The 27,647-nt window shown below is 36.2% G+C and overlaps 3 protein-coding genes and 1 pseudogene across 4 annotated transcripts; 2 read left to right on the top strand and 2 right to left on the bottom strand.

Annotated features, from left to right (window-relative positions):
* Window positions 1–97: 97 nt before the first annotated feature.
* On the bottom strand, window positions 98–13,564 carry LOC130720029 (elongator complex protein 1-like; annotated as a pseudogene).
* Window positions 13,565–14,914: 1,350 nt separating this feature from the next.
* Window positions 14,915–16,420, bottom strand: LOC130720936 (CASP-like protein 4C2). Its single transcript, XM_057571641.1, has 3 exons — window positions 15,956–16,420; window positions 15,749–15,884; window positions 14,915–15,669 (listed from the first exon to the last, which is right to left on the bottom strand). Exons 1-3 carry the CDS (start codon window positions 16,192–16,194, stop codon window positions 15,448–15,450), a joined length of 597 nt encoding a protein of 198 aa, XP_057427624.1. The 5' UTR covers window positions 16,195–16,420; the 3' UTR covers window positions 14,915–15,447.
* Window positions 16,421–19,345: 2,925 nt separating this feature from the next.
* On the top strand, window positions 19,346–20,102 carry LOC130718865 (RING-H2 finger protein ATL18-like). The gene has a single exon (XM_057569493.1). It carries the CDS (start codon window positions 19,572–19,574, stop codon window positions 19,986–19,988), a length of 417 nt encoding a protein of 138 aa, XP_057425476.1. The 5' UTR covers window positions 19,346–19,571; the 3' UTR covers window positions 19,989–20,102.
* Window positions 20,103–20,899: 797 nt separating this feature from the next.
* On the top strand, window positions 20,900–27,463 carry LOC130718090 (uncharacterized). Of its 2 annotated transcripts, XM_057568556.1 has the most exons (11): window positions 20,900–21,183; window positions 21,258–21,480; window positions 21,577–21,669; window positions 21,798–21,967; window positions 22,060–22,199; window positions 23,314–23,491; window positions 23,586–24,180; window positions 24,588–24,700; window positions 25,569–25,812; window positions 26,091–26,155; window positions 26,804–26,939. In XM_057568556.1, exons 1-10 carry the CDS (start codon window positions 20,960–20,962, stop codon window positions 26,145–26,147), a joined length of 2,037 nt encoding a protein of 678 aa, XP_057424539.1. In that variant the 5' UTR covers window positions 20,900–20,959; the 3' UTR covers window positions 26,148–26,155; window positions 26,804–26,939. The 2 variants fall into 2 exon arrangements, with proteins under 2 accessions (XP_057424539.1, XP_057424538.1); XM_057568555.1 differs by lacking the exon at window positions 26,091–26,155 and having other exon boundaries at window positions 20,905–21,183; window positions 26,804–27,463.
* The last annotated feature ends 184 nt before the right edge of the window (window positions 27,464–27,647 follow it).

Here is a 27,647-nt window from a genome sequence, read left to right as displayed (position 1 = left end):
ATTAGTATCAATTTTCGATGGTGGGATATTAAGATTATGCAACCATATTGTGGGTTGAGTCTTCCGGTAGTAAAGCGTACTAGAGACCTAGATATAATTGAACCAACAATGTTATTTTAATTCATTTATTCGTAAAAAAATTAATTCATGTTTCTCTAACTTACAAGATAATCTTCGTTATACAATGATACAATGAAACCAGTGGAATTACACAGTCATAGTTCTGATTGGATTCAAGCCCTTAAAGAAAGATAAACCTACATAATTTTCATCCACCTTCATCCTCTTCGTCTTCATCATCCACCCACATCCTTTTAAACCCAGAAACAACTAAAAACCAAAACCCAAACGCACCAACATCATCAAACTCCAAGCAAAAAATCTCTATCTTAATTTGTTAAGTTCACTCGTAGGGCAAAAAAACTTTAATCCTCCATGAGAGAGCCTCTGAATTGTGCATTTCAACCTTTACTTTTCGGGTATATTGCTCTAGCGTATGTGCTTGCTCATTTATGGTATCATTGGATATTGTGTCTTCGGCTAATCTAACTGCTGCCATGTGAGAAAATTGGAAGTTCTCCCCCATTCGCTGTAGCTTCCTTGCAATTTCACCCTCTCCAAACATCATAAGGGAAACCAACAAAGATTTCAGCTCACGTCTAGCTTCCACTGTTAGAGACATTCCTTTCAAATGCTCTACTAAGGCCATCTCCTCATCAGCACTACAACAGTGAATAAAACACTATTACTTCATTTGCAAAATAGTAACCAGGGTTTTAAATTACGATCTGCATTGCGGCTGCAATTGCGGACACCATGTTGCTGCCTGACTCCAAAACCCTTTACGTAGCGGCCGCTATTGCGGTTCCAGATCGCAATTTGAAATCCTGATTGTAACTAATGAAAAACAACATTTGAAAAGTTCTCATGTCAATATACCTCCCAGGACGGATTTTTCCTCTTTTCCTTTGACGCCTAGCGTCTCTTGCCCTTGTGGTTGCAGTTGAATAGGTAGAAGCAGCAGAACTTTTCCTGGTCCTGTTGATGAAAGGAGGAAAATAAAAAATAAATGAAGCCTCTAAGACCCAATAGAATAAGAACACAATATGTTTACTTAATGTATGCAAGACTAATGGAAGGAGCATCATGTCTGGTTGGTTATATAAGGCCACAACTCCATTCTCAGAGTCAAAGAAAACTGGTTCAGAAAATATACACAAGCACATTTAATTGATATTCTACATGTAGCAAACTATATAGGCACATATATGAGATCAAGGAAAAGTATATACCCTGTGGTGTATGCAAGGTTGACAAAATCGTGATCCTACGTAGGATCGTAGAGGGGATGTAAAATCGTAAATGTATAAACGTAACTCGCTCGCTACGATTCCACAATTTGTTTATCTATGTGTGCACATTAATACATACATTAGATATATACATACATTAGATATATGCATACATTAGAAAATAAAAACTGAACAAAGAGCATACAGGGGAAAGAAAACAAAAAACAGAGGTACAAATAACAAAGTTGCCAGATTGGCAACAAGCAGCAAGGCGTGAAACAAGGAGAGGTTGTTCCTATAGTACCCAACTCAAGTACTAGAACCCCTTCCCACTCTAGAACCCCCCTTCCAACACCACTCTAGAACCCCTTCCAGCCATGAGAAGAAACGAGAAATGAGCAGAGCAGTGGGTTATGGATGCAAGAGGAGAAGGAGCCAACATTTTGGTTAAATTGAACTGAAACGCAGCGTTTTGCGTTCCATTTTAGGGTTCCACACTTTGCCAAAACGCAGCCGTTGGGAGGGGACGGGTCAAAACGGGTCGAAAGTAGGAAAACAGGTCGAAAAGCAGGAAAATGGGTCGAAATCAGAATCGGGCTCGCTCCGAGATTCCACGATTCCACGATGCACGCCGGCGATTCCACGCGAGTCCAGTAACCGGCGATTCTACGCACGATCCAGATCGTGGAGGTGAGTAACATCGCTGAATCGTACGATTCCACGATCTGGATCGCGATTTTAACTACACTGGGTGTATGCACTCATTCCACTAAAATTACTGCTGGTTTCTGAAGCGGCATCATCATCAATATCACTGGCTGCACGTTCCTCAGACCTGAGCTTTGCTGCAAGAAGTAATCTTCTCTGTCGAACAGCCAAGTAACGGGCCAAGTACTTCCCCACTTTCTCTAACCCTTCCTCATATTCATTGATAAGTGTGCTGGCACATTCCACAGATGCGTCCTTCACTGCTTTAATTAAGTCCTCTCTTCTATGCATAAAAACAACCCTCACAGCCTCCTCCCAGTCCCTTGCAGAAATCAACAAATTCACACCAGTGTTAACATCTCCACAGTACTCCAGGGCAACTTTGGCAGCTTCCCCAGGTTTACCCAGTGCTTGAAGTTCTTCACAAAGCTCACCGGCAAGATGCAGTACTTCATCCTTTCCCAGATTGAGGAACCCAGCAACTGTAAGCACCCCACTCCAGTTATTGACCGCACGGTAAGACTTCATAGCCTTATCCAGATTGAAACAGGACAAATACATTGTTGCAGAATCTTCAAAGCACTTTTTATCAGTAAGATAATCGCCCCATGCCTCAAGGAACGGCATCCTCTTGGCAGGGTCAGTAAAAACTTGAAGAGACAGTGGAAAAAGTTGAGGGTTTTTTTTAACAAGTGCCATACGATCATCATAATAAGAATCTCCAGCAGAAGCAATGTGTCTGAGCGCCTTTTCAAACCTTTTCAGCCTAAGGTCAATATTATATTGCATTAACAGCGTAGGCAAATGCTCCAATTCCTGTAAGAAAGGAAGAAATTCTTTTGGATCTTTCTGAGCATTCAATGCCACAATAGCTGTAAGATTTAAATCATAAAGACCCAAGGCAGCTTCATAGACAGCATCAGGATCGGCTAACCACAAAAGATGCTTCAAAGCTTCTTCAGCAGAAGGGCAAGACATTTTCCTCTGGTCATCAGTGTGAGACAATTCCTGTTCACGGATAACTTTTATTCTCTTTAGAGCATCTTCAAGTAATGGAGGATCACTTCGTGCTAGAGTGGTCAAGATGCAAAGCTCTCTCGCAGGACTTTCTGTACAGTGATCCTCAAGTGCTTTCCTTATGGCCATCAGAATGGAAGAAACCTTGTTATCAGCAGGGCAATTCTGGAGGTCTCCAACTAGCATAGCATTAGCAATCTCGGGACAGGGAACAGATATATGATTTTTGTAGAGTTTATCTATGACATTTTCATTCTTTATAGAACAAACAAACTCAGTTATGTAACCCAAATTGTTAATCTGCCTGACAAACTCAGAAGCTGACTGGGAAAATGTTTGCCAACCACAGTAATTGACAATTACTTTGAAATCTATCCTATGCCTCCTAACCATAACTAATGCATCTGTAAAGCGCTTTTGAACTAAGGCATTAATGATAGAAACCAGAACCAATTTTCTGGGGTATATACATTCTAGGTTTCCCCGAGTAGTTTGCAGTATAACGGCAGCCTCGTCTCCATGTAAAACTCCAACAATTTTAGCACCTCTCTCCCAGATATTTATGTAGTTTTCATTTTCTTCCTTTTTTCTGCTGTTAGTCCGGATAAAATTCCCATACTTTGAGAACAACTCCCCATTGAATACATCGGCCATGTCAACAATGAAAAGCAAATCTTGTTTAGTCGTAAGAATTAGATGTGTGATAACTTGATCTGCCAAATTTGAGTAAAATGAGAAACTGCTACAGTTGTTGCAAATTATTCCCCCGCCAGCATGCAGTCTGCCAATCTCATCTAGCCCAAAAAGCACTGGTTTTGATGAGCCAGCACTACCAACTAGTGTTACACTCATCCAAGGGCAGGCTGCAGAAAAACCTAGATGCTCTAGGTCTAGTGATCCTCCACCAATCCCTATTCTTGATACATACTCATTGATTTCCCCCCCCAGGAAACTGCACATAAGCAGAACATTTACTAGCAGGATTTGGAACAATACCAATAACCAGCTCTTCAACTGTATTTTACTTTGAAACTGTTGCATGCCAGCCAGAGCACGTCAGTAATTCTGGAACAAAATCCTCAGAACATTCAAGTTCTATTTCCTGCAAATAGAAGCCTCTAAGTCCTACCTCATTCATTGAGGTTTGGAGTAAGTCATTACTATGACTGAAACCATAATGTGAAACAGCTAATAGCGTATGGGAATCCAACCATGCAAGATGTAAAATGGATCCAAAAACCAATTCAGTATGAGAGGCTTCAACACGGAATTCCTTCCCCTCTAGATCTTCCCAGGTTTCAATTGATGGAATCTCTACAACACATAAGCTACCATCTGAAAGAAATGCAGCTAACTGATTCTTAGAGTTTTTGCAATATACTGCCATGCCCCGGACATGAGAAGAAAATTCCAGGCTGAATAAGTACATAGGAGGCGGAATTAAGGATAAGGAAAGTGGGGTTACAAGAATTTTGGAGCCATCAATGACTAGTGCGATGGAATTGTCCGTAACAGCTGAGAACCAGACAAAGTTGTAAACTGTGACCTGACCATTAACAGTCCAACAAATTAACTGTAAAGGCTTTACTGGATTCCAGATGATCCTGACTTCATCTTGCTTCAAGTATCTAATTTCATGCTTCAGGTACCAGTGATTGTTGCTAAAATACCAAATCTTGATAGAATCATAATTCTGACATTCAACAACACCTGCAAGAAGATCAGAACTGCAATTCCAATTGAGAAATTTCACTTTTGCATCCATTCCAAATTTCATTTCTATCATAAGCTATTTTCATAAGTGTACTATACAATAAGCACTTCCAAATACAGCTTTATCATACAATATTAGGATTTTCAAGAGGAAGATGGTTAGTGTCCTTACTTACTTACGTGATAGCCTTCATCATCTTCCCCATCAGGACTAAGGGAAACACAGTGAACACCACCATCCACGTTGCCCACAACTTGAGTTTCATTGGTGTCCGCATTGTAAAGCAACAGAAGGCCGTTCGAGGTTCCGAGAAGAAGCGCTTCTTTCTCCATGACATAATCAAAGAAAGTAACAGCGTCCCCTGGTTCGAGATCAACGGTGCCAACATCTGTAGGTAGTGAGGTTTTACTCCAAGCTTCCTTTTCCTGAAATGCAAAACATACCGTGATCAATTACATCAACCGAAGTATGAGGGAGAGAGAGGGAGAGTGAAGAGAGGACGAACGTGGAAGGAGGAGAGATGTCAAGTGTAGATGTAATTGTGGGAAGAGAAATGGTGTACCAGAACGAGAGTGAGATCTGAGAAGAGAATTGGTAAGGAAACGCGGGGTTGAGGTCTAATGTATTGTCGTATTGGTTGTAGCCCTAGGTTCTCATTATGAATGATATGCAATTGAATTTCAAAAAGAAATAGGCTGAAAATAAATTTAAAAGTTGAATAGAACAACTTTTAAATCAAAACAATCTCAAAACATCATATAAATACATCATAACTTATTTTAATACACTTGCAAATAAGTTTCTATAAATGATATATTATATCGTTTTTAAATTTGTCCAATTACAGCATAACACATAGATTGGAAAAAGATAAACCAAGAGAAATTATCGCATTAAAACACAAAATATATTTAAAAGTAATGTAGTTAAGTTTTTATGTAACAACACATAATATAAATTTGTTGTATGTAAATTTGTCAAGCTCTTCCAAAGTCAACTTGTAAAACTTTTTAATAAGCTTATCGAATTTTCACTGGTTGAAAAGATTTTAATGTGATTTCCTATTGAAAATAACGTGAAGTCGAGTATGCATTGTGAAGGTCGAGTTTCACTTCTCACCAGATGTGATTAAAAAAAACTTCACTTCTCAATAATGTTGAAATAAAATGGTGTTCAACCTTAGTTAAAATGGCGTCTGAGTACCTTGCAATCACTGGAAATATAAGAGAAGGGGAAAGTCTTTAGGAGTGTCTCCTTTCACCATTCTTACAATCTTTATAGTGCAAGCAGAGTATTGATCAGAGTTACTTGCATTGAGTGATCGGGGGCGTACGTCTGCCCGTCGCCACAATTATTTTTTGGCTCTTTCTTTTCGCATTTCTGACCATATTCATTTCAACATTACATATTTTTGGAACGAGACATTAATATATTTGACCTAACGCGAAAATTGGGGCCGCTTTATTACATTCATATATATATATATGATATTATTTAATTACTACCAATTTGACCACATTCTAGCCATAAGACCATAAGCCAGTGTCATTTTCTGCCCCAATTATTTTTAAAGAATCAAATTATTATAATTGAATAATTACATAAACAATAAGAAATTTATTATGGTGGGACAAGATGACAAAGAAGCATGTGGGTATACCGCTGTGTACCAATTCAATGCCCCGACCGAGACCTTCTGTTGACGTAGGGTAAGAAATAATGTCTGCTTGATGACCATCATCTGGTAGCAGAAATTATCATATACTATTAACCTATGCCAAAAAAAATGATGAGGATGGAGGAATTTCTTTTATGAAGTAACTACTTTTCACCAAAAAAACATTTAGCAGGATAGTATTGTGTACTTTTTTTCTAAAATTCCCCCCTTCAGCCAGCCGCTCTTGTAGTTGATGTATAATTCTTTTTTGATCTTCACACATTTCTGAAAGAGATAACTCAGTCATCTAGCAAGAGGAAAATAAAGTTAGTTTTAGACAAATCATACCATTCAAAATAACAATTGTATTCATTCAGTAAAATGATACGCAACATACCTCAAGAGCTTCAACTATGGGAATTAAGGTACCTAGGAGAATGTCGCTTTTTCGCAAAAATTCCCTGCACATAGCTAGTTTTATGATTAATGCATCTACTTGTACCGGTTGACGAGAATAAGATATAACCTCATTCAACTCTCTCGTCTTCATTTTCATCTCATTTTCTGAAAAAACACAAAGGGGTGAACATTGAATAAATGTTACATATATGATATTATTTAATTACTACCAATTTGACCACATTCTAGCCATCGAACCATAAGCCAGTGTCATTTTCTGCCCCAATTATTTTTAAAGGATCAAATTATTATAATTAAATAATTACATAAACTATAAGAAATTTATTATGGTGGGACAAGATGACAAAGAAGCATGTGGGTATACCGCTGTGTACCAATTCAATGCCCCGACCGAGACCTTCTGTTGACGTAGGGTAAGAAATAATGTCTGCTTGATGACCATCATCTGGTAGCAGAAATTATCATATACTATTAACCTATGCCCAAAAAAAATGATGAGGATGGAGGAATTTCTTTTATGAAGTAACTACTTTTCACCAAAAAAACATTTACCATGATAGTATTGTGTAGTTTTTTTCTAAAATTCCCCCCTTCAGCCAGCCGCTCTTGTAGTTGATGTATAATTCTTTTTTGATCTTCACACATTTCTGAAAGAGATAACTCAGCCATCTAGCAAGAGGAAAATAAAGTTAGTTTTAGACAAATCATACCATTCAAAATAACAATTGTATTCATTCAGTATAAGGATACGCAACATACCTCAAGAGCTTCAACTCTGGGAATTAAGGTACCTAGGAGAATGTCGCCTTTTCGCAAAAATTTCGTGCACATAGCTAGTTTTATGATTAATGCATCTACTTGTACCGATTGACGAGTATAAGATATAACCTCATTCAACTCTCCCGTCTTCATTTTCATCTCATTTTATGAAAAAACACAAAGGGGTGAACATTGAATAAATGTTATATATATGATAATATTTAATTACTACCAATTTGACCACATTCTAGCCATCGAACCATAAGCCAGTGTCATTTTCTGCCCCAATTATATTTAAAGGATCAAATTATTATAATTGAATAATTACATAAACTATAAGAAATTTATTATGGTGGGACAAGATGACAAAGAAGCATGTGGGTATACCGCTGTGTACCAATTCAATACCCCGACCGAGACCTTCTGTTGACGTAGAGTAAGAAATAATGTCTGCTTGATGACCATCATCTGGTAGCAGAAATTATCATATACTATTAACCTATGCCCAAAAAAAATGATGAGGATGGAGGAATTTCTTTTATGAAGTAACTACTTTTCACCAAAAAAACATTTACCAGGATAGTATTGTTTAGTTTTTTTCTAAAACTCCCCCCTTCAGCCAGCCGCTCTTGTAGTTGATGTATAATTCTTTTTTGATTTTCACACATTTCTGAAAGAGATAACTCAGCCATCTAAAAGAGGAAAATAAAGTTAGTTTTAGACAAATCATACCATTCAAAATAACAATTGTATTCAATCAGTAAAAGGACACGCAACATACCTCAAGAGCTTCAACTCTGGGAATTAAGGTACCTAGGAGAATGTCGCCTTTTCGCAAAAATTCCCTGCACATAGCTAGTTTTATGATTAATGCATCTACTTGTACCGGTTGACGAGAATAAGATATAACCTCATTCAACTCTCCCGTCTTTATTTTCATCTCATTTTCTGAAAAAACACAAAGGGGTGAACATTGAATAAATGTTATATATATGATATTATTTAATTACTACCAATTTGACCACATTCTAGCCATCGAACCATAAGCCACTGTCATTTTCTGCCCCGATTATTTTTAAAGGATCAAATTATTATAATTGAATAATTATATAAACTATAAGAAATTTATTATGGTGGCACAACATGACCAAGAAGCATGTGGGTATACCGCTGTGTACCAATTCAATGCCCTGACCGAGACCTTCTGTTGACGTAGGGTAAGAATAATGTCTGCTTAATGACCATCATCTGGTAGCAGAAATTATCATATACTATTAACCTATGCCAAAAAAAATGATGAGGATGGAGGAATTTCTTTTATAAAGTAACTACTTTTCACCAAAAAACATTTACCATGATAGTATTGTGTAGTTTTTTTCTAAAATTCCCCCCTTCAGCCAGCCGCTCTGGTAGTTGATATATAATTCTTTTTTGATCTTCACACATTTCTGAAAGAGATAACTCAGCCATCTAAAAGAGGAAAATAAAGTTAGTTTTAAACAAATCATACCTTTCAAAATAACAATTGTATTCAATTAGTAAAAGGATACGCAACATACCTGAATAGCTTCAACTCTGGGAATTAAGGTACCTAGGAGAATGTCGCTTTTTCGCAAAAATTCTCTGCACATAGCTAGTTTTATGATTAATGCATCTACTTGTACCGGTTGACAATAGTAAGATATAACCTCATTCAACACTCCTATCTTCATTTTCATCTCATTTTCTCAAAAAACACAAAGGGGTGAACATTAAATAAATGTTATATATATGATATTATTTAATTACTACCAATTTGACCACATTCTAGCCAACGAACCATAAGCCAGTGTCATTTTCTGCCCCGATTATTTTTAAAGGATCAAATTATTATAATTGAATAATTACATAAACTATAAGAAATTTACTATGGTGGCACAAGATGACCAAGAAGCATGTGGGTATACCGCTGTGTGCCAATTCAATGCCCCGACCGAGACCTTCTGTTGACGTAGGGTAAGAAATAATGTCTGCTTGATGACCATCATCAGGTAGCAGAAATTATCATATACTATTAACCTATGCCCAAAAAAAATGATGAGGATGGAGGAATTTCTTTTATGAAGTAACTACTTTTCACCATAAAACATTTACCAGGATAGTATTGCGTAGTTTTTTTTCTAAAATTCACCCTTCAGTCAGCCGCTCTTGTAGTTGATGTATAATTCTTTTTTGATCTTCACACATTTCTGAAACAGATAACTCAGCCATCTAGCAAGAGGAAAATATAGTTAGTTTTAGACAAATCATACCATTCAAAATAACAATTGTATTCAATTAGTAAAAGGATACGCAACATACCTCAAGAGCTTCAACTCTGGGAATTAAGGTACCTAGGAGAATGTCGCCTTTTCGCAAAAATTTCATGCACATAGCTAGTTTTATGATTAATGCACCTACTTGTACCGGTTGACGAGAATAAGATATAACCTCATTCAACTCTCCCGTCTTCATTTTCATCTCATTTTCTGAAAAAACACAAAGGGGTGCACATTGAATAAATGTTATATATATGATATTATTTAATTACTACCAATTTGACCACATTCTAGCCATCGAACCATAAGCCAGTGTCATTTTCTGCCCCGATTATTTTTAAAGGATCAAATTATTATAATTGAATAATTACATAAACTATAAGAAATTTATTATGGTGGGACAAGATGACAAAGAAGCATGTGGGTATACCGCTGTGTACCAATTCAATACCCCGACCGAGACCTTCTGTTGACGTAGAGTAAGAAATAATGTCTGCTTGATGACCATCATCTGGTAGCAGAAATTATCATATACTATTAACCTATGCCCAAAAAAAATGATGAGGATGGAGGAATTTCTTTATGAAGTAACTACTTTTCACCATAAAACATTTACCAGGATAGTATTGTGTAGTTTTTTTTCTAAAATTCACCCTTCAGTCAGCCGCTCTTGTAGTTGATGTATAATTCTTTTTTGATCTTCACACATTTCTGAAACAGATAACTCAGCCATCTAGCAAGAGGAAAATATAGTTAGTTTTAGACAAATCATACCATTCAAAATAACAATTGTATTCAATTAGTAAAAGGATACGCAACATACCTCAAGAGCTTCAACTCTGATAATTAAGGTACCTAGGAGAATGTCGCCTTTTCGCAAAAATTCCATGCACATAGCTAGTTTTATGATTAATGCACCTACTTGTACCGGTTGACGAGAATAAGATATAACCTCATTCAACTCTCCCGTCTTCATTTTCATCTCATTTTCTGAAAAAACACAAAGGGGTGCACCTTGAATAAATGTTATATATATGATATTATTTAATTACTACCAATTTGACCACATTCTAGCCATCGAACCATAAGCCAGTGTCATTTTCTGCCCCGATTATTTTTAAAGGATCAAATTATTATAATTGAATAATTACATAAACTATAAGAAATTTATTATGGTGGGACAAGATGACAAAGAAGCATGTGGGTATACCGCTGTGTACCAATTCAATACCCCGACCGAGACCTTCTGTTGACGTAGAGTAAGAAATAATGTCTGCTTGATGACCATCATCTGGTAGCAGAAATTATCATATACTATTAACCTATGCCCAAAAAAAATGATGAGGATGGAGGAATTTCTTTATGAAGTAACTACTTTTCACCATAAAACATTTACCAGGATAGTATTGTGTAGTTTTTTTTCTAAAATTCACCCTTCAGTCAGCCGCTCTTGTAGTTGATGTATAATTCTTTTTTGATCTTCACACATTTCTGAAACAGATAACTCAGCCATCTAGCAAGAGGAAAATATAGTTAGTTTTAGACAAATCATACCATTCAAAATAACAATTGTATTCAAATAGTAAAAGGATACGCAACATACCTCAAGAGCTTCAACTCTGATAATTAAGGTACCTAGGAGAATGTCGCCTTTTCGCAAAAATTCCATGCACATAGCTAGTTTTATGATTAATGCACCTACTTGTACCGGTTGACGAGAATAAGATAAAACCTCATTCAACTCTCCCGTCTTCATTTTCATCTCATTTTCTGAAAAAACACAAAGGGGTGCACCTTGAATAAATGTTATATATATGATATTATTTAATTACTACCAATTTGACCACATTCTAGCCATCGAACCATAAGCCAGTGTCATTTTCTGCCCCGATTATTTTTAAAGGATCAAATTATTATAATTGAATAATTACATAAACTATAAGAAATTTATTATGGTGCCACAACATGACCAAGAAGCATGTGGGTATACCGCTGTGTACCAATTCAATGCCCTGACCGAGACCTTCTGTTGACGTAGGGTAAGAATAATGTCTGCTTGATGACCATCATCTGGTAGCAGAAATTATCATATACTATTAACCTATGCCAAAAAAAATGATGAGGATGGAGGAATTTCTTTTATGAAGTAACTACTTTTCACCAAAAAAACATTTACCATTATAGTATTGTGTAGTTTTTTTCTAAAATTCCCCCCTTCAGCCAGCCGCTCTTGTAGTTGATGTATAATTCTTTTTTGATCTTCACACATTTCTGAAAGAGATAACTCAGCCATCTAGCAAGAGGAAAATAAAGTTAGTTTTAGACAAATCATACCATTCAAAATAACAATTGTATTCATTCAGTATAAGGATACGCAACATACCTCAAGAGCTTCAACTCTGGGAATTAAGGTACCTAGGAGAATGTCGCCTTTTTGCAAAAATTTCGTGCACATAGCTAGTTTTATGATTAATGCATCTACTTGTACCGATTGACGAGTATAAGATATAACCTCATTCAACTCTCCCGTCTTCATTTTCATCTCATTTTATGAAAAAACACAAAGGGGTGAACATTGAATAAATGTTATATATATGATAATATTTAATTACTACCAATTTGACCACATTCTAGCCATCGAACCATAAGCCAGTGTCATTTTCTGCCCCAATTATATTTAAAGGATCAAATTATTATAATTGAATAATTACATAAACTATAAGAAATTTATTATGGTGGGACAAGATGACAAAGAAGCATGTGGGTATACCGCTGTGTACCAATTCAATACCCCGACCGAGACCTTCTGTTGACGTAGAGTAAGAAATAATGTCTGCTTGATGACCATCATCTGGTAGCAGAAATTATCATATACTATTAACCTATGCCCAAAAAAAATGATGAGGATGGAGGAATTTCTTTTATGAAGTAACTACTTTTCACCATAAAACATTTACCAGGATAGTATTGTGTAGTTTTTTTCTAAAATTCACCCTTCAGTCAGCCGCTCTTGTAGTTGATGTATAATTCTTTTTTGATCTTCACACATTTCTGAAACAGATAACTCAGCCATCTAGCAAGAGGAAAATAAAGTTAGTTTTAGACAAATCATACCATTCAAAATAACAATTGTATTCAATTAGTAAAAGGATACGCAACATACCTGAAGAGCTTCAACTCTGGGAATTAAGGTACCTAGGAGAATGTCGCCTTTTCGCAAAAATTCCCTGCACATAGCTAGTTTTATGATTAATGCATCTACTTGTACCGGTTGACGATAGTAAGATATAACCTCATTCAACTCTCCCGTCTTCATTTTCATCTCATTTTCTGAAATAACACAAAGGGGTGAACATTGAATAAATGTTATTATCACACGAATTTTCGAAATTACAACCAGAGACTTGTATTGGAATAATGTATTTAATTAGTGGGTTAGTAGTTAATTATGATTAACATAGTTGGATTAGTTAGAGTCGGTTAGAGTTTGTTAGGGAGTTTGTTAGGGAGTTTGTTATTTCTTTCTTTCCTTTATAGCTTTGTATATATAGACTAATACTTCAGAGTTGAATAATAAGAAAATTCAATCAATCTCACTTCGTCGGTGCCAAGGGCTATCCAAGGCAATTTGACTTTATGCACTACCTCCAAAGTCCATATTGATGCCAAAATTTGAACTTTGCATATTAGTCAAGGTCATTTTGGCCAGATTCGCATTCCATAGTAGACTGTGACATTTCATATTAATCTCTACCTTATGTAAATTTTTAGGTAGCGTTTGGTAGACATGTGAAAAGGAACGGAACGGGACATATGAGTCATGTTCTGTGTTTGTTATGTTTTTAAGACGGAACAGAACGGGGCATATGGGTCTAGGAACAAGACATTTTGGTTCCATAGAAAATGGTGGAAGGGAAGGGAAGGGAACGAAACACACTTTTAAATATTTTAAACTGACAAAATTATCTCTAAATTTATTCTTTGATCTCTCCCAAGCTATCTTTTCTACGACTGCATTCTGCGCAAAGCATGAATTTTGTGATAAGATCTATCTCAATTGTTTCAATTACAGAAGATGAGAAATTAAAATAAATTTGAGATAAGATCAATTTTATGGGCAAATCAATTTCCATGAGGTATGATCAATTGTCTGCGCAAAGCATCATTCTCAATTTTTTCCCCAATCCAACACACATCATTCTCATAAATTAATTCACATCACCAATTGCATGCAACGAACATGTATAATGATTTTTTTCGCACAAATTAACAATCTCATCACTGTCTTGAACGTGGCAACAAATATTAGTAGACATCAAAATGAAATAAGGAATTCACATACGAGAGTGGATTCGTCTTTCAATTATTCACGTAAAATCTACAAACCCTCTTTAAATTAAGGTTCAGCCGCTGGGCAAAAAACGATGGGTTCCTTTTACTGACAAACAATCATCTTCTATTTTATATGGGTACATACGTAATTAACTCTATAGTAGTGTTCTGTCTAATATATATATGTCCACCAAACACTGTGCACAGAACATTTTTGTCCTGTTCTGTTCCACTGCCAAACGCTACCTTAGCTTTTAATAAATATAGTGAACTAGTGTATATGTTCTTTCTGCCATGCATTATTTATGAGAGACAATCATGTTCAAATTGAGAACATTCACATTTTGATGAGAGTAAATCTCCTGACACGTAATTTATTATAGAGAATAGTACCACAAAAAACACAAATGAAATTGACGAAATCTTACGTGTTATTGGGCATACATCATACATGGGTCATGGGGAGATGACCATCATATATGGAATGAACAACCAATGAAAATCATTCGTTGCTGTTCGTCTTTACACTTTTCGCAACACCCAACATTTCCTTTAATTCTATATACAAGTCTCAAACATAAGGGTTTTTGCTTAGATTAAATAAAGTGTATAGCACTCAGTTGAATGTATATGTATTTTATGAGTCTTTGAGTAGGTCATTTTTTAAATTATTTTTATAGTTTTGGCTAAACTACTCAGTAAAAATGACATACAAATATTAAGTGAAAAAAGTGATTAATGATAAAGCATTTAAAGTTAAAAATACATCATACATTTCTGAGTAATTAATGGGTAAGATGAAGAGATCAATGTGTGCGGCAGAAACATTGATGAGAATCCATGATCTACTTGGATTCTACTCATTGATTTTGGTGTTCACTTCTTCTACATGCCTGACCCAATGAGCAGAATCCAAGTTATCAACTTCTCTTCACTACAACTCTCCCCACCCCACCGCATGATTGATCTCTTCATCCTCCTGAAACCTTTCCAATTGAACCAAAAACTTAGTTTAGAATTAGCCCAGAAACAGAACATAGACAACCAAAGACAAACATAGAAAACCAAACACAAATTTCTGAGAATGAGTTGTATTCTTCAGAGAGATGTGAATGAGCAATAAATCCAAATGAGGAATTTCCAGGCTTCTCAAAAATAAATCTTCAATAAACATATAATTCCGTGGGAAAATGAAAATCTATTCTAATTCAAAACACAATTGCCAACGACGTCGTTTCCACGCGAAGCTACTCAGAGATGAAAACGTGAACCGTTGATTATGAAACAGACGACACGAAACCCCGTTAGCAGCGACGTGAACCCTAGAAACACGAACCCCGCGTACCCCAACGCTACGGCTATGTCCGATTGCACGCAGAACGCATTGCTCGCCGTACACGTGTCCGTCTCCTTCAACGTCCTCACCATCGCCGTCCCCGCCGCGCTCGCCGCCAACAGCAGGTACGCAAACACCTGCACCACCACCGCAATCACACAACTAATTTAGAATTGAATCGCCATTGATTTGAGTGAAATCGAGTTTGTTTCTGACCTGGTCATGGCCGAAATCGAACCAGACTTGCAGTACTTCAGGGAACACCGTCGCGCCTCTGGAGATTTCCCAAACGGAAGCCACCATTTCGAACAACGAGTACACCGCGACAATCGCGTTCGCAGCGAGAACGAATCTGAAGGGATTACAGTAAGTTTTGTTGATTTCAATTGGTTTGAATTTTGAAATGGAGTTAGTTTGAGTTACCTGAAGGTGTCGTAGTGGTACCAGTGAGGAGAATCGGAGCCGTGAGTGTTGGTGAGCATGAAGACGGAGGAGGCGAGGGAGAAGGAGAAGGAGATGAGGCGGAAGACGAGGATGAGGGAGTTGAAACGGCGTAGTTTGTGTTCAGCCACCGTGGAGTGGAAACGAGGCGAGGAGGAGCGGTGGTTGTTGTTATTATCGCCGCCGTCAGCACCGTTGCGAAGGGGCTGAGGGGATCGCATCGTGGTGAGGAATCATGTGGAATGGGAATTTGATTTTGATGAGGTGGGAAAGGGAAAGGGATTTGGAGTCACGGGAGAGAGGAGCATGAGTTCCATGAGTGAATAGAGAAAAGGAAGAAGAAAGGAAAGCGTGGGAATGTGTTGGGTAAAAGTTGTTGTTTCCACAGACAGAAAGCGTGCAGTACCAGGTGTGGTCTCTCCTCTTCGAATGTGCTTTCTTTTTCTTTCTTTTCTCTCAATTCGTTCATTTTGGAATTTTGGATGTTAACATAGGGTCCACTTTTTAGGACACACAAACACTTAATAATCAATAGCTTGAATTATTAGTCATATTTAATTCGGTTGCTGATTTTCTAATTCGGAATGCTTCAACCTACTTCGACCAGGTATGGGTAGAAGAAGTTCTATTAGCGGCGGTCCATTTGATTGACTCTGATGTTATGACTTCTATGTCTTCTGCTTTTTAATATATTTGCTTGTTTGTTGGTTTTAAAAAATGTTATTTACTTGGATTTTAGAATAACACAAATGATATATGGGTGTTAGTCGCAGATGTAAAAAGTAACCGTTTAAACTTTAAACCCCTAGAGTGTTTGATACTTAGGAATCGCACTTTTATGAAAATATGACATTGTCAAAATTGTGAAAGTGATTTAATACACCAAAGAATAACACAAATAACGATTTATGAGTCTTTAACATGTTTTTTTTTTTGTAAAGTTGTGTTTTACCCTAATGGTGAATGCTTATCCTCCTCTCGTGAAGAGTAATGAGGGTGTCTGGGCATATTTGTTCACGCAGCACATCAAGGTGGGGATGCTGATAGGAATAAATAACTTAACACGTGACAATGTGGGATTGGGTGACTACTTTGGAAAAAGCACTTTACGCGTTCTTGCTAGCTAATAATAAGTGTTTCTTCTTTAAAAATTTGAAGTTACCATAAGTAGGAAAATATTTATCTTTATTTTAATAAAATCTGGCTTTATTTTTTGGTCAATAACCTATCTGGTTTGTATGGACGACCCAGTATAGCTATTGGGCTGACCAATATATCAAGAATATTAAGACCATTGAAAAGCAATATTCAAATGCTTCCTGTGATTGACAAAAAAAAAATGCTTCCTGTGTGTTTATATCCAGGCCTTGTGCCACCTTGTATTGGACTTTGGGTTTTCAGCCGGTTTACCCAATGAAATATGTATCTCCAGTATGTATTGACTTATATTTTGGAACAAATATTTCTCATAGAAATGAACTTATTTATAGGAATTATTTATAGGAACAGAAGGAGTATAAAATAAAGTGTGTTAGTATGATTAACACAACTTATAATGTATTAGTGTTGGCGACCAAGTGTTAGTGTTAACATAGCTGGACAAAACTGATTTAGTTTAGTGCCAACCTTACGCTAAAATATTAATTTCTATTTAATGTAAGTCACAACATCTTGTAAATTCAGTTTTTGCCTCTTTGAATGACGCTAATCAATCATTTTCATTTCTTGTTGTGATTAACAACATAATAATGTAATGTTGACTCACAACACACTAAATATTTTTTAGCATCGATATCACATTTTCTTATGGTTTGATTCACCATTTTGATAGTGTCAAAGACTGATGTGGATTGAAAAAAAAACTAAAGTGGAACTATTTTAAAAAATGAGGAATCAAAATAGTATACTTAAATTAAGTATTAAGACTAAATAACACTTTTACTTGGACCAAAAACCTTTTTTTGTTCATAAATAATTTTAAAAGTAAATGGGCTCGGAATATAAATATGCATTATAATGAAAGTCCACAACTGCTTTCATAAAAAAGAAAAATTGAGCTATACAATATTGGACATCCAACATACTTGAAAACAAAATACTGGCATAGCGTTAGGCACGTAGGGATTACTTGTCATAACATAGCATAGACTTGAAAGCAGTCAGTGCTAGAGAGTGTATATAGGGAAGAAAAATGTTTAATGACTTAATTTCACCTTGTATGTAGACATCTATATTATATTATTAGAAAAAGAGAAATGAAAATAAAAGAGATAAGCAATGAGTAATTATACACCGTCACATTTTTTTAGCCGACATTCAATCGACCCACACTTTTACTTTAATGATGATATTTATCCTTGCAAAAACTAACATCGGTTTTTAAATTGTATTGATTGAAAGTGTATGTTTGAGCATCATATATGATATAAGTAATTAATACTAAAATTAATACTATTTAGATGAAATAATGTGATGAGATAGATGAAATAATGTGATGAGAATATAAAGTAGAAAGAAAATTGAGTGTATGTGTATATCATTGCTTTTTTTTTTTCCTATAACAATATCTTTATTGTTTGAGTGTTTGAAAAATGAGATTATTTGTTCCCAAAAGATAGTTCAAGTGGTAAAAGGTGAGAGACATATGAGTTAGGGAGAGAAAGATCCTGTAATTACTCCTTGCAATGTGTAATTTATTTTTCCGATGTAGAAAAAAAAAATGAAATTGTTCACACTTCACAAGAAAGTGCTAAATGGCACTAGTCATGACTTGTCTTTTTTTTTGGTTACCGTCATGGCTTGTCTTTTGAAAACCATGGTAACATAAAAACCATGGGCTGAGTCTGAGAATAGGTAATCAACAGATTATACTAACTTATAAGTGTTCATGAACTTTGGTTAGAGACAAATTTGTGCAATTAATCATTATCCGATGTATATTTAGTGATTTAATAAACCAAGGGAATGTGGGATCGGCGCCGGCCCCGCACCCCTAGCCCTATATATACGGGGGAGAGAGATAGAAACCTTGGACTATTTCACTAATAAAAGATTAAACTGCTAACCCAAGCTTATAATATTGGGTAATGATATATACACACATTTTTTTTATACACTTCATTTCCACCTATTTTTATTGCTATCTCTCTCCTCTTATTATCTATCACATCTTATACTTTCTCACTCTTACTTTTTCTTTTATTCCTATCTCTCTCTTCCTTCACCTCATTCCACCTCATTTTGAGGTGTGAATAAATAATTATTGTATAATATTATATACTTCAAAACTTTAATAATATACAATTCATAGTCCCGGGTGACCTATATATTAAATAACCAATACACGCACATTGGCATGGCAGCCTCCAAAGTCAGAACCATCAAAACAAGTTATGTGTATTATTATAAATCCAGAATCTAGCTAGGATATGCATTATTTTAAGAATAAGGCCGGTGTCATCAATAGAAGTCATCTAGTGTATGCATTTGATGTCTATGTATAAATAGACAGCTTGACACTCATGTTAATCATCAAATAATCATTGTTATAAACTGATAGAAACAACAGAGTTGAGAAAATCAAAATCAGAGGATCATCATGAATTGTCTTATGGGGTGTCAGTCTCAGTTGTGGGTAGTGACCATTGTGTTTTACACTTGCATTTTGATCCCATTGAAGGAACTCAAGGGGGCACTTGCAAGCCTGTTTGGTCTCTTCAGCAAAGACGTGGTGGAGTTCCCTGCAGTGATTCCATCGTTGCCGGTGGCGAGGTTTGAGGATTTGCGAAGGCAATGTTGTTGTGAAGGAGGTGATGATGATGAGTTGAGAGAGGAGATTTGCTCCATTTGCTTGGTGGAGTTTGAAGGGGAAGATGCAGTGAGCAAATTGGAAAGGTGTGGGCATGTGTTCCATCTCAATTGCATTGAACAATGGCTAGACTGTTGTCAATTCTCTTGCCCACTTTGTAGGTCCTTTTTATTTTCTCAACATGATCATGTCCACACAAACAAATAGATCTTTTTTTTTTTTAAATCATAGGATCCATATAGTTGTTGTTGTTTGTTAGTACTTAGTAGTATTATTACCAGTTTTGTAATAGATACTCAGAAATTGAAGATCATTTCGCGATATTGGAGTCACAAAATGTGTTTTACATAATTACATACATATTCACAAAATATAAGGGGTAATGTAAGAAGAGATTTCAAAAAGAAAAAGGTAAGAAGAGGTAAACGGGATAACTGAGAGGAGAAGAAAAAAGAAATCTCTAATTCTTTTCTTTTTTTACGATAAGTAATCTAATTCTTACTTTACTATCCTAATTCTGAATTGACTTCCAATAAGCTTTTAGATACCATGACAAAAAAAAACTTTTAAATACATAAAACAAGGAATGAAAAACAGCAAAGTCCATTCTATTTTTTTTTTTACTTTTAAATCATAAACAGCATTCACTAAAGTCAATTTCATTTTGTAACCAAAAAAAAGTCAACTTCATTTCGGATATAATCATTATGGCGTGAATCAGAACCTGAAATCTTTAATTAAGTCAAGTAATCTTAATTAGTTAATCCATGGGATTGGTGGTCATTTATTATAGTCTTTTAATTAACTAAAAGACACTCTCATGTATCATGCTTTAATTTTAATTTCCGTTTAAAAATAGAAAACTTTATTATTTCTCTCACTTAAATATTTAAATGGTAAATCATTGTTTATATTCAAAATACATGCATTTTTTTTTTCTATATTATTACCTACATGTCAACATCTTTTATTCTAAAACCTAAAAGAAAGTTTAAAAATTACCGACCGATTCCCATATGATAGTTCAAGCGGTAAGAGCTAATGACATATGAGTTGAGAGAGAAAGATCCAAAGATCAATTGAAGGGTGTAATTTATCTTCCATTTGTTAAAAAAAATAAAAATTACCAACCCAACCGAATGCATTTGCAGATCATCGATCTCGATCGATCGAACTGAATGGAAATGGAAATGGAGGAGAATGGCAGTGAAAACAAGTCAGGAGGAATGTGGGAAAATTTCCTCCGTAACCACCAGAACTCTTTGAAATCCCTTTTCCTCCGCAACTCCTCCTCCTCCAAGAACAAAACCGATACCACCGCCGATGACTCCGCCGTCAATTCCCCAAAACCCATCCCTCTGCTCTCTCCGCTCGCCAACTCCGTCGTCGTCCGCTCTTCCAAGTCTCATCCACTCTCTCTCATCCACTCTCTCTTCAATTTCATTCGCATTCTCACAATTTCAATTTCCATTGCAGGATCCTCGGAATTTCAACCGAGGAATTGCAGCACGCCTTCGATTCCGAACTCCCTCTCGGCGTCAAAGAGCTTCTCACCTACGCTAGGAACCTTCTGGAGTTTTGCTCCTACAAGGCGCTTCACAAGCTCAGCAAATCCTCCGATTATCTCGCCGATAAGGATTTCCGTCGATTAACCTATGACATGATGCTCGCCTGGGAAACCCCCAGCGTCCACACTGATGTAACCATTTCCTCTTTCAATTCATGCATCAGATCAATCATGCTCATGCTCATGCTCATGCTCATGCTCATTTTCATGTTTTGTGCACAATTGCAGGAAACACCACCACCTTCAAGTAAAGATGAACACGGCGGCGATGACGACGAAGCCTCATTGTTTTATTCAAGTTCCACAAATATGGCTGTTCAGGTTACACAATTCCTCATTGAATAGAATAAGTATAAATACAGTAGTAGCAGGCAGCAACTTCTTCGATTATCGACTAATTAATAATGCAATGTTGGTTGCTATTATCTGTAATTGTTATGAATTTTTAGGTTGATGACCAGAAGACGGTTGGTCTCGAGGCTTTCTCGCGAATAGCTCCTGTGTGTGCTCCTATTGCTGATGTGATAACTGTACACAATCTATTTGATGCACTCACCAGTTCCTCTGGGCGGCGGCTTCATTTTCTTGTTTATGACAAATACATAAGATTCCTTGACAAGTGCGTTTGTTTTCGTTTGGTATCGTTCGGTTCATTGCTTGCGTTATCTGCATTGATCGTGTGTGTGCTTTCTGACGGCAAGTTACGTGCAGGGTTATTAAGAACTCTAAAAATGTGCTGGCCAGTTCTGTTGGAAGTCTCCAGCTTGCTGAGGAAGAGATTGTCCTTGATGTTGATGGGACAATTCCAACTCAACCGGTTCTTCAACATATTGGAATCTCTGCATGGCCTGGTAAGACATTCTAATACTCAAATTGGATGTATAAGTTGCAATGGTCTTGTTGTCCCTGTTGATTATTGACTGTCACTTGTGCATTGAGTGGCCCTGAGATCATGCTAGGATGATAGAGGATTCCTGTAGCTTGTGTAGGTGGCTAGCAACTCCATTTTCTCGTTCTGTCCCTTTATGTAGGATGAAGTCATAAAATAATTGACTAGCTGAATGATTATTCCTTTTCTTTTATTTATTGTTATTGTTATTCATAGAAATTTTAATAAAAAAAGCATGAATGAAACTTTTGAATTGGATTGAGCAAAGTGCTTTACTTGTTTGAGGATGTTTATTCAAACTCCATTTTCTTGTTCTGTCTGTCCTGCCCTTCATGTAGGATGAAGTCATCAAATAATTGACTAGCTAAATGATTATTCCTTTTCTTTTACTTATTTTTGTTGTTATTCATAGAAATTTTCTTTTTTCCAAGCCTTCTGCTGCGCTACAAATGCACACGCAAACTAAATATCAGTATATCACAAAGGGATGCGGTCAAATATTTGAACTGAATTATTTCTAGACTGTTCCTGCATTCGCTTGACTTGCTTCAGTTGCAGTTGCTTTTGTTCTTTGCTGTATTTGAAGAGTGATCATTATACTGGTTAGATATAACGAAAGGTATTTTGCATGAAAATCTTAATGGAGTTATCTCCTGGATATAATGCTCTAGGAAAGTCTAGTAAGTTTATTCATTTAAGTCTTTTTATGGCCCTAAACAATCTTGTCGAAGCAAGTTTGATGAATCCAGCAAATTGAAGTATGTGTGGAGTAAACTGCTGAATATAACACTGTGAATGCGCCTTTTCTTTCTACTTCATATCTGAACAATGTAGGGTGTGTTTGGAAACCCATCCTTTTTTCTGGTTTGCGACTTTTCAATGCTTGCAAAACGGAAAAGTGCAAATTTTAATAAAAAAGCATGAATGAAACTTTTGAATTGGATTGAGCAAAGTGCTTTACTTGTTTGAGGATGTTTATTCAAACACACACGTAGTAACTAACTGACTAGGAACCTGTGTTCTATACTATGTTTTCCACTTTTCTTGCCAGTACCTCAAATTTCTGACCTTTGTAGGGCGGTTGACCCTGACTAATTATGCTCTGTACTTTGAGTCACTTGGAGTTGGTGTGCACGAGAAACCTGTTCGATATGATCTGGGCACAGACCTGAAACAGGTCATAAAGCCTGACTTGACTGGGCCTCTTGGTGCTCGCCTTTTTGATAAAGCTGTGATGTACAAGTCAACTTCTGTGTACGTTTTCTGTTGACAAATATCACATATGACCTGTCTACACTCCCTTGCTTTTCCAATTCAAATTTTATGATTTTCCAAAATGTGTTGACAGAGCAGAGCCTGTTTATTTTGAATTCCCTGAATTTAAAGCGAACGTGCGTCGTGACTACTGGTTGGACATTAGTCTGGAGATCCTGCGTGTGCACAAGTTTATTAGGAAATACTACCTGAAAGAGACACAAAAGGCAGAAGTGCTTGCCAGGGCTATTCTCGGCATTTACCGCTATCGTGCAGTTAGAGAAGCTTTCAAATATTTCTCATCCCACTACAAAACTTTACTTTCTTTTAACCTAGCTGAAGCTCTTCCGCGGGGAGATATGATCTTGGAAACCCTGTCAAATAGCTTAACAAATTTGACTGTTGCTTCTTCTAAACGTAGCTCTCCTCGGAATGTTGATACAAAAAAACAACTGGTAGTGTCTCCAGCATCAGCTGTGGCACTCTTCCGTCTTGGATTCAAATCAGATAAGTTTGCTGATATTTATGAAGAAACAACTGTTGTTGGTGACATCCGAGTTGGTGAAATAAACCTCTTGGAAATGGCAGTCAAAAAGTCCCTTCGGGACACTGGAAAAGCAGAAGCTGCCCAGGCAACTGTGGACCAAGTGAAGGTTGAAGGCATCGATACGAATGTTGCAGTAATGAAGGTTCGATATAGATTCCATTCTGTAGATGTTTGAAAATTGGGAAAGCAAAATCAAATGTTTGTTATAATATGCTCTAGAAAAATATGCTGTAGAAACAAACCAGAACCACAAATGCTCCTTTAGCACCATCAAACACTAATGGACTGAGTCCTAAATGAGTACAAAAAATAAACCTCTTTTTTCTTACTATCATTAGTTCTCTGAAGTGTTCATCTAAGCTCAATATAAATATTTTGCTTCATACTTGAAAAAAAAAATTAATCTGAAAGGCATGCATTTTGGGTTAGGATATCCATTGAGTGGTTATCCCCTCAAACTCATATTATCAGATTTCCCAAGAGAACGAGGGACAAATTTAAGGATTCTGTGCTTTTACTTGTATGTGTAATTCTTTTAACTCCTTGCAGGAACTACTATTCCCGGTCATCGAATCTGCTAACCGACTAGAGCGTTTAGCCTCATGGAAAGACTTTTACAAATCAACAGCCTTTTTGCTACTCACTAGTTATATGATTTTAAGGTAATTGTTTATTGTAAAATCAGCGCATGACTAGGTGACCACGCTGATGTTTGTTACTTCATTTTATTTATTGTTTCAAATTGGGTGCTTTCCACATAATTATCAGTGTCAACCCTCATTTATCAAAACTCTAGGCTGTTCAAAATTCATGGTGACAAATATATTTACTGTATTGAACAATGGGTATATTGGATTCTCAACACTAAAGGATTTTGACTTGTACGTGAATTTCTTTAGTTTTGAACATTCTAAAAGGCCTTTGTGTTGGTTCTTGCCTCAACTGTTCTCCTATTGATGTTGTATATTCATGATGAAACCATTTGAGCTGTCTTGTAAGGCCCAACAATGGTTTCCTAAGTCTCTTAGCATTTTCCGCAATATAAATGAAGAAAGCTCAAGTTCATCACTACTTGGTAATGAAATTCAACATGTGCTGAGTATAAAGAATTAATTCTAAATTACTCAAGATCACATTATCAAAGAGACCCAAAAATGTAAAATGAAGGAAAGAAATAAATGTGGAAGGATATTAATCAAGGACCTAAGAGTAGTTCTTATATTCAATGATATGCATTGCATCTCCTTCTCTCCAATGCTTGACATCCTCATTAAGCCTCAAGAACATTGAGTACCCTTGATCCTGTTGTTATCCCATATGTTTGTTTGTTTTTTTGCTGGTAAGCCCACCTGAAGTAAGATCCACCGTGTTTCTGACACCATTCTACATGCTAATATTGTTAATCTCTGTGGTTCAACAAGAAGTTGAGAATGTTAAATATCACATTGATGGTTGTTAATAAATTATATTCTTGTGTTAAAAGGCCAGCTTCTATGATGAATAAAGTAGTTAATTAACACTGATGTACAGGGGGTGGATCCATTACTTATTGCCATCCATATTTGTGGTTGTTGCAATTCTCATGCTTTGGCGGAGGCATTTCAGAAAGGGAAGATCATTAGAAGCCTTCATAGTAACGCCTCCCCCAAATCGAAATCCAGTAGAACAACTGCTAACATTGCAAGAGGCTATCACACAGTTTGAATCACTTATTCAAGCTGGAAATATTGTTCTCCTAAAAGTAAGAGCTCTTCTACTTGCTCTATTACCACAGGTGCGTATCCTGGTCTTAGTCTATTTCTTCAAACAATAATGCAAATGTTGTGCATATAGTTACACCAAAATAACTTTTAACATGCATGCAATATCTTTTAGGGTAATATAATAATGTTTGTGCTGCATTTCGTTAATCCACTTTGAATGAAGTAGACATGTTATAAACTATTAGTTAAAAGCACTTAATATAATACCTTTTGAACAAATGCAAATTAATGCTGCACAAGTAGACTAGTTCATCGGTACAAAATAGCTCACTATCCCTCTCCATTGCAGAATTTCTTAAAGAAACCATGGGGTAATGCCAAAGAGGCTAAAAAAACGATCATATAAAATTACAGGTAACCACAAGTTTCCTTGGCGATATGGTATTATGCTCTCCCAAAATCCAAAAACACAAATTAATAGCATAAAGAAAACATTTCCCTGGTTGTTTACCGCCTTATTCCTGTATACACCGAACTGATCAATAAATGCTCCTCCAACCCCAAACTTCATAGCCATTCATCACCATAAACTCCATAAATATTTTCGAAGTACCGGTCCACCTCACAATGTCAAAGTAATTGGGAAACAGTTCCCAAAAATACAAACAGGCGAAATGCACATATCAAGAGAGGGGACTTTCTGGGATCTATAAATTAGTAATAATCTTATTGAGTACAACTGTCCAAATTAAGAACCTCAGTGTAGTTGGAGCCTTGGATGTCAACCTCTGAGAAACTTCATCTTGATCTCAGTACGTTGTAATGTGTAGAGTAACTACATATTATTAGCTGTCCCCTGCCTGCCTTATTGTTTGTTGACTGAAATAAGTGTATAACCATATAATTAATATCATCCTTTGAAGCATTGCAAATTTTCTATTTTGAAAAGCTTGAAATATATCATCATAAGTTGTATGATTTGTCACCAAATTGGTTCAGCCAGTTTATGGGAGTGCATGTTTTCACTAGAATCTTTTATAAATTTTTACATTTGTCCTGCAGGCTACGGAGAAGGTTGCACTATTACTGGTATTCATAGCTGCAGTGTTTGCTTTTGTTCCTCCAAAATACATAATTTTTGTGATATTCTTTGAGTATTACACAAGGGAGATGCCATGTAGGAAAGAATCAAGTGATAGATGGGTAAGGAGGATGAGAGAATGGTGGATCAGAATACCAGCTGCTCCAGTCGAGCTCATTAAGCCTGACGAGTGCAAGAAAAGAAAATGAAGGGTTGCATTCGTCAGTTATAATTTTGATACCAGCAAAGGTTGATATTATTTTCTGGTTAATTATCCATCATTCATTAACCACATAGAATCTGTTTGGATGCAAGCCAAAGAACACTTACTGGAGCTTATATAGTGCTTTTTCCGTATATAAGCTCCAATAAGTCCGTATCCAAACACTCGATAGTCTGATTTTTTTATTCTTTTGTCTATTCTTCAAGGGTGAAACCATTTTTGTATTCGGCAGCAAAGTTGTATATTCTCTTGCATCTTATGTGCTTCCCCCTTATACTAAACCTAAGGTGATTAGGAAGTCTTTCATTTTAACACATTGTAAATCCAAACACAAGTAAATCCGAACACACAAGTAGTGTTTGGTGTTCTGTGATAGCTTTTCACTTCTCATTAATGGATGAGATAACAGTTACAAATATTGTTATGTTTTTGTTAGTTGTTCCTTTGTTTTAAGGTATTTCTCTATTTCTCATTGTCGGTGCATGAAATAATACACTAGGATTAAACCCGTGCGGAGAATCAGCCTTACAATTTGTTAACTTAATTTAAACCATTTACAAAAAGGATTGTATTTATAATCTTCCAAGAATTGAATCTATGTA

Source organism: Lotus japonicus, chromosome 5, assembly GCF_012489685.1.
Source record: "Lotus japonicus ecotype B-129 chromosome 5, LjGifu_v1.2".
In the NCBI taxonomy this organism is placed as follows: domain Eukaryota; kingdom Viridiplantae; phylum Streptophyta; class Magnoliopsida; order Fabales; family Fabaceae; genus Lotus; species Lotus japonicus.
Note: the sequence above shows the minus strand (reverse complement) of the source record. Positions and strands in the feature narration are given on the sequence as shown.